The 8352-nt window shown below is 29.5% G+C and overlaps 1 protein-coding gene across 1 annotated transcript; it reads right to left on the minus strand.

Moving 5' to 3' along the window:
- Positions 1-24: 24 nt before the first annotated feature.
- On the minus strand, positions 25-940 carry LOC106324425 (thioredoxin H9-like). The gene is made up of 4 exons (XM_013762415.1): positions 786-940; positions 533-652; positions 334-456; positions 25-253 (listed from the first exon to the last, which is right to left on the minus strand). The coding sequence occupies exons 1-4, from the start codon at positions 804-806 to the stop codon at positions 95-97; spliced, it is 423 nt and encodes a 140-aa protein (XP_013617869.1). The 5' UTR covers positions 807-940; the 3' UTR covers positions 25-94.
- Between the last annotated feature and the right edge of the window lie 7412 nt (positions 941-8352).

The raw sequence follows: 8352 nt of genomic DNA on the forward strand, positions 1-8352 counted from the left end.
ATGACTTTATACGTTTGGCAATTTACATCAATTGATCATAATTAAGAAAAGAGTTGTTGATACTTGCCACACAAGGAACAGAGAAAGGGTGCGTTCAACGCTGTTGTGGACTTTGAGGTAGAGAATCAATGATGGAAGTAACCTTCTTCTGTAGCTCAGGCTTGTTAGCTCCGACAAGCTTGCCTATTTGTTGACCATTCTTTAGAAAGAAGAAGGTTGGTGTTGCCTTTATGTCCCATGATGAGCTAAAATCCTGCACAAAAATAAAAACAAAACATTTGAGATTTATTAGTTGAAGATCATGTGAAGAAGAATAGATATGGTGGGACTTACGCAGAGTTCATCAACATCAACAAGAAGGAATATAACAGAAGGATGTTGCTCAGAGAGCTCGACGTAAAACGGTGCCAACATCTTACATGGACCACACCATGTCGCACTGAAGTTTGCAATCACCTGTTCGTTTGATAAAATTGAGATATAGAAACACAAAGGATACTTCATAAGGATTGAGAATAGAGGGGTAAATTACGATTTTGCCATCACGACCAGCTTCAGCTAATTTCTCGTCCCAGCTTTCTTTCGTTGTTATGAGATGAACATTGCCACCAGAAAAATCAACGTTATGGATCGTATCATCGTCTCCATTGTTCTACGTTTGCATGAAACCAAAAGGGTCTTATTTTTATTTCATATCATCTCATAAACAAAAAAATATTGATGCGACAAAAAAGACAATAACAGAACAAGGGTTTCGGTTTCGTTTGGTTAATGTAATAGAATACCTTAGAGACGCAGCTTCCCATTTGAATGCTCAATTGCCAGAAAACAGAGGATCGATTCTCTTCTTTTATTGTCCTTGCAGCAAACCTTTGGGGATCAGATACGATCAGAGGCTTAAACGCATACAAAAAAAGGTTAAGAGTTTTGAGTCTTGACAGAGAATTGAGAGAGAGAGAGAGAGAGAGAGAGAGATTAAATTTTACCAAATTTTCTGGTTTTTTTAGGGTGAATGAAGAACGAAACGACGCCGTTACGAGGAATATACCAAATTAGGAGTCATTGACTGGAGACGAATCCCTCTCTCTATTGACTCGGTCAGACCAAAATGTCCTCCTCCTTTCTCTGTAAATACACTTCTGCCCTCCTTCCTTTTATTGTTTAAGCAATTAATTAGAAGAACGAAAAAAAATTCTATCCCTTATATATTAAAAAAAAATTTGTAATAAATGCGTTCACACTATAATAGACAGCTTCACAACGATTTGAGAATGAGAATGCTGATGTGTCACGTGCAGAGAGCTTTTCAGCCAAACTCTACATAAATGTGTTCACAGTATGTAATTTACGTTTTGTTTTTAAATATAAAAGTCACATGTAAGATTCCAATAAAACTCACAATATCCAAATTTTTCGATTCAAATCAAAACGGATAATGAATCGAGAGTCCAGTTATACATATATTATTCGTTTTATTTACGGATAAGCTGGAAAAAATATTTGTAAATTTTTTATTCGATTCTTTATCCGTTTTGATTCGAACCGAAAAATCCGGATATCCGTAATGCCACGAAGCAAATCAAATACTAAAATGCAATATTTGTAAAAAACAAAGCAAATCAAAAATACTAATATTTTTAGGAATATATATCGGTCCGTTATATGCATATATATACATATATATAAATAATTATATATATAAGTTATATCTTTACTATAGTTTATATAATTTTTGCAATATTTTTATGTATTAAACTTATTATATTAGGTATTAGAATTTAATAAGTCAAATAATAATTGATTTCTCAATGAAATATTATTATTTTTAATATTATTTTTATATTTTTCATTTATTTTTTAAATTTTTATTTTATTTACGGATCAAATCGGATATCCGTGAAATTTTTTAAAAAATTTGGATATCCGAAAATTCAACAATAAAATCTGTCTATGCTAAGATTTGAATATTTTTGAATAACTTGTAAAATAATATGGATTTTTCATAACAGAATATTCATTTTAATCTATCTAAATCGCACTTAATATATATTTCAAATATTTTTAAAATATATTTTAACCATTTCAGTTACTATTAATTATTTTCAAAAATAAAATCTATATATATTAAGATTTAAATATCTTTGAATAACTTGTAGAATAATATTTAATGTTTATAACTGAATAATCCTTTTCTGATGTATCTAAATCTCCCAATGTGGTTCATATCTAATCAAAATATTTAAAATATTATTACTATTGAAAAAAAATTCACGTTAAAAGAAATATTACTCAAACATATCAATGTATCAATATTTGTCGAAAGTTTAGTTTGGCGTACGGGTCAGTATTTTTTTACACCATGGATACTATTTAATTATTGTGTTTATAAACATTTTAAAATATAATAGTAACTAATAAACATTTAAATAATATTCATGTATACAAAAATGAAAATAAGTACCGCGCAATTGTACGTATTTTTCAAACGATTCCAACATGTAATAAGCAAAGGGAATAAACATGGTGATAATACTTTGTGAGATGAACAGATGGAGTAATTGACGCAAGTTGTCTATAATTATCTCAAAACTACTTAAAGCACTTTTGTTACATGTCTCGCTCATTTGTTTCTCCAATTTATAATTATCGGTTTCGTCTTCAACTATTATTTCACTTTACATTTGTTGTCATGCTTATCACCTCTTTCAGTGATATAATTTTTTTCTGCAAATTTAAAGTTTTTTTAAAAAAATTAACGATCATAATCAATTTTAGTAATTGTAGATCAAAAGATTCTTTTTTGAGCAGCTTATTCAATTGGAAGATCAAAATAATCAATATGTTGATCTTCCAATCGAAGAACCGGCACGAAAAATAGGTATTTATCATACAATTGCCAGAAAAATTTATCGTAAAGAGATTATATCATTAACTTTATATAAAACTTAAAAGTCTGCGGAAGAAAACTGTATCACTGAAGAGTGTAGTAAGCAGGTCAACAAATTTAAAGCAAAAGGACTTGTGCCGAAGAGAAGATTGATAAAGTAAAAAAACAGATTAGTGAGATTTGTAGTAAAACACTCGAAAACGTGTTTGGTTTGTTGTTAGTAGTGCATTTGTTGAAGAGATGATTTATAGACTAGAAAAACAAATCAAGGAGATTTTCTAGTAATGCGCTCCAAAACGTTACTGATTTGTTGTCAACGTACATTAAAATATTTTTGACTTTTAGATTACGGTACAAATTTAAGAGAAAACGCAAAAGGAAACAACGTACAACGAGAATTGACTATTGACTTAAATGAATCAGTTATAGAATCCAAGCTTTTACTACTATTCTTTTATCACAATTTGAGCAAAATACATATTTTGGCTCAAATATATAGTTACGCTTACGGATGCAGCAAGTTTGTACGGTGAATTTTTCTAAAAGAAAGAGTTGAGATTTGTACAACAACAATCACATTTATAAGGTTTGCAACGTCACTATCTGTTTGTATCTTTGTGTCGATTAATATGTATAAGAAAGATGTCAAATGAGTTTAGCTTTTTGCTTTTGAACATTGACAGGTTTGGTAGCTCAGAGAACATTCTTTCAAGATTTTCAAGAACCTTTGCACATTGGGATTCTAGGCACTGGCTAAGCCACTTAAGAGACAATATTGAGTGCAAATGCACCTATAATATTTTCAAAATTTTGTATATTTTTAATAATTTGATAATTTATGGTCAGTTCTGTGCGAAGAAATCTAGAGGTCTAAAGTAATTTTTTTTTAAATAATGTTGATAATATTTAAATTTAAAATAAGATTTAAATATTAAAAATATTTACATAAGTGGTATTTTATATACTTAAAAAACTAATTATAAAAAATGTATAAAAAGCAAAGATTAGAAGTAGGCCTGGGCGTTCGGGTACCCGTTCGGGTTCGGGTCGGGTGCTTCGAATTTTCGGGTTTTCAGATGGAGAGGTACAGAACCCGTTCAGGTTATTTTATACTTCGGATCGGGTTTGGGTTCGGGTTATTTCGGGTATAACCGAACTGTGTAACAAATAAAAAAAAATTCTATGTATCCTTGATTTGACCCTGTGAGACCAGAAACAATACTGTTGAAGTTAAAAGATTGAACAACTTAATATAAGATTTATGATCTTTCTGATTTGTTATTACGTTGAGGAACACGAGCATGTATTCTTTTTCTTTGTGTAATCTTTACTTGTATTATCTTGAATAGAAAATAGTAAAGAACCCATCTATTCATAAATCAAAATCAAAGAGACATCAAAATCAAACAGAAATCAAACCGGGATAATCATAAATGTTTGAGCTCATGCATATATATGTAAAGAGCAAATAGAAAATAAATCGCAAATCTTACTTGTAATCAAACATAAATCAAAATCACAAAGTATAGTGATTCATACATGTAATTGGTCATAAAATGAGTTTGAGCAGGTACTGAACATATACGTTGAAGAAAGAGAAAACGGAAAAATGAATGGGAATGAAAAATGTAAGTTTAGGGTTAGTAATATATATATTCGGGTACTTCGGGTGATTGGTTCGGATATCAGATATAACAAATCGGGTACGGGTATCCAGACTGGTTGAATCCTAAACCCGTTCGGGTTTTTTTTATCTTCGGCTCGATTTTCGGTTCAGGTTTTTTGGGCTGGATCGGGTTCGGGTTTCGGTTTATATGCCCACACCTAATTAGAAGAATCTCTTAAAACTAATTACTAAATATTTAGTAGCAACATAAAAATTTAATTAAAAGTACTTACTGTAACTAAAAATGAAGATTGGTTATGTTGGAATCTTATTATGTGAGATTTTTAGTGGTTCTGGAAATTCAAAACCGCTTCCATGGATACTATTCCCGAAAACTCGACCAGCAAAGTCCCAGCAAGTCCACCACCAAAGTTCTGGCGAAGTCCAACACCGGTTCCTTGGATAAGAAAAAGGATTTGCAGCTCCAGTGCTCTGCCAAATAGCCGGAGCATCCGCCATCGTATACATATTCTACTGTCCTCGCCAGTGGACTCCAACGTCTCTTCCCTCAAAGTTTGGTCACTTCGCCGGTGTATAAGATATATGATGGTCACAAAGGCGTTCAGGTATGCTGCAGTTTGTAAATCATTTAATTGATATGAGCAATACAGAGTTTAAAGGCCAACTTTTCGAAACGAAGCAGAAGGTGGTACTTCGGCGTTTTCTGGTGGTCTTTCAAGACAAATCCATCAAGAAAAGGATCAAACAAGGGCCCAATGATTGACCTGAAACCACTTGCTATTCTCCAGAGAAATGGAGACAACAAAAGTTCCAAACCTCTTTGACCATCATCCAATATTAGTACATGAGGCAACTATACATTAAAGCAATATTGTTATATTTTTTGAAATTTTCTCAAAATCTATGTGTTTTACATTAAACGCTCTATATACTGAAGCCTAAATTTTTTAGTGTTGTTTTAAAATTTCTAACCATATTCTACATTTGTATTAATGTATTTTAAACTCTATTTCATGGTATATGAGAATCGTTATAATTTTTTATTAATTAATTTAGTAAAACTTCATAATACTCCTAAAATCGGTGGAATAACCACTATAAAATGGCTATTTTCTTGAAACACGGAGACAACAAAAGGCTCCAAACCTCTTTCAACATCATCATATGTTAGTGCAGGATGCAACTATGCATTAAAACAATATTTTCATATTTTTTGAATTTTCTCAAAATCTACGTGTTAACAACCCCTACAAAAATAATGAATTTTGGTAAATGTTTATATACTGAACCCTATAATCTTTAGTGTTGTTTTAAAATTTCTACCCAAATTCTACGTTTGTATTAATGTATGCTAAACTCTCATGAGCATCGTTTATTTTTTTTATAAAATTAATTTAGTAAAATTTCATATACTCCCTAAATTAGTTGACTAACCATTATAAAATCATTATTCTCTAGAGAAATGAAGATACCAAAGGTTTCAAACCTCTTTGACCATCACCATATATTAGTACATGAGACAACTATGCATTAAAGAAATATTGTTATATTTTTGAATTTTTCTCAAAATCTATGTGTTAATCCCTACGAATATATTGAGTTTTACGTTAAACGCTCTATATACTGAAGCCTAAACTTTTTAGTGTTGTTTTGAAATTTCTAACCACATTCTACATTTGTATTAATGTATGTCAAACTCTCTTTCATGGCAAATGGAAATCGTTATAATTTGTTTATCAATTAATTTATTAAACTTCATAATACTTCCTAAATCGGTTGAATAACCACTATAAAGTAGTTATTTTCTTGAAAAATGGAGACAACAAAGGCTCCAACTCTATTTAAACATCATCATATGTTAGATGAAACTATGCATTAAAACAATATTGTCATATATTTTGAAATTTTCTCTAAATCAATGTGTTAACAGCTACAAAATATTGAATTTTGGTAAATGCTTTATATACTGAACCATATAATCTTTAGTATTGTTTTAAAATTTCTAACCAAATTCTACATTTGTATTAATGTATGCTAAACTCTGTTTCAGGATCCATGAGCATCGTTCAATTTTTTTTATAAATTAATTTATTAATATTTCATATGCTCCCTAATTTAGTGGACTAGCCATTATAAAATCGCTATTCTCTAGAGAACTAAAGACAAGAAAGGTTCCAAACCTCTTTGACCATCACCATATATTAGTACAGAAGACAACTATGCATTAAATCAATATTGTTATATTTTTTTTCAAAATCTATCTGTTAACCCCTACGAAGATATTGAGTTTTACGTTAAACGCTCTATATACTGAAACTTATACTTTTTATTGTTTCTCTAAATTTTCAAACGACATTCTAAATTTGTATGAATGTATGTTAAACTCTCTTTTATGGTATATGAGAATCGTTCAAGTTTTTTATAAATTAATTAGTAAAACTACATAATACTATTTAAATCTGCGGAATAACCACTACAAAATCACAATTTTCTTTAATAACGAAGAAAACAAAGGCTCTAAACCTATTTCAACATCATCATATATTAGTTTAGGATGCAACTATGCCTTAAAACAATATTTTCATATTTTTTGAAATTTTCTCAAAATCTATGTGTTAACCCTTACAAAAATAATGAATTTTGGTAAATGCTTTATATACTGAACCCTATAATCTTTAGTGTTGTTTTAAAATTTCTAAGAACATTCTACATTTGTATTAATGTATGCTAAACTCTCATGAGCATCGTTTATTTTTTTTATAAATAATTTAGTAAAATTTCATATACTCCTAAAATAGTGGACTAACCGTTATAAAATCGCTATTCTTTTGAGAAATGAAGACAACAAAGGTTCCAAACCTCTTTGACCATCGCCATATATTAGTACAGGAGACAACTATACATTAAAGCAATATTGTTATATTTTTTGAATTTTTCTCAAATTTTATGTGTTAACCCATTTGAAAATATTGAGTTTTACGTTAAACGCTCTATTTACTGAAGCCTAAACTTTTTAGTGTTGTTTTAAATTTTCTAACAACATTATACGTTTGTATTAATGTATGTTAAACTCTCCTTCATGGTATAAGAGAATTTTTATAAGTTTTTATTAATTAATTTAGTAAAACTTCATAATACTCCCTAAATCGGTGGAATAAACACTACAAAATCGCTATTTTCTTGAAAACGGTGACAACAAAGACTCTAACCTTCTTTCAACATCATCATATATTAGTGTAGGATGCAACTATGCATTAAAACAATATTGTCATATTTTTTGAAATTTTCTCAAAATCTATATGTCTCTACAAAAATATTAAATTTTGGTAAATGCTTTATATACTGAACCATATAATCTTTAGTATTGTTTTAAAATTTCTAACCACATTCTATATTTGTATTAATGTATGTTAAACACTCTTTCATGGTACATGACCATCGTTCAATTGTTTTATAAATTAATTTAGTAAAATTTCATATGCTCCCTAAATAAGTGGACTAACCATTATAAAATCGTCATTCTCAAGAAAAATGAAGACAACAAAGGTTCCAAACCTCTTTGACCATCACCATATATTAGTACATGAGGAAACTATGCATTAAATCAATATTTTTAAATTTTTTTATTTTTTCTCAAAATTTAAGTGTTACGAAAATATTGAGTTTTACGTTAAACGCTCTATATACTATATACTGAAGCCAAAACTTTTTAGTGTTGCTTTAAATTTCTAACAGCATTCTACATTTGTATTAATGTACGGTAGACTCTCTTTTAAGGTATATGGGAATCGTTCTAATTTTTTATCAATTAATTAATAAAACTTCATAATGCTATCTT

Source organism: Brassica oleracea, chromosome C1, assembly GCF_000695525.1.
Source record: "Brassica oleracea var. oleracea cultivar TO1000 chromosome C1, BOL, whole genome shotgun sequence".
NCBI classification, from domain to species: domain Eukaryota; kingdom Viridiplantae; phylum Streptophyta; class Magnoliopsida; order Brassicales; family Brassicaceae; genus Brassica; species Brassica oleracea.

Bases quoted from the DNA above. Each gene is read 5' to 3' on its own strand.
- LOC106324425 (XM_013762415.1), bottom strand. From the start codon at position 806: ATGGGAAGCTGCGTCTCTAAG. The intron at 457-532 runs GTAATTTACCCC...TCAAACGAACAG, and splicing joins CTGGTCGTGATGGCAAAATC to GTGATTGCAAACTTCAGTGC. The intron at 254-333 runs GTAAGTCCCACC...ATTTTTGTGCAG, and splicing joins TTGATGTTGATGAACTCTGC to GATTTTAGCTCATCATGGGA.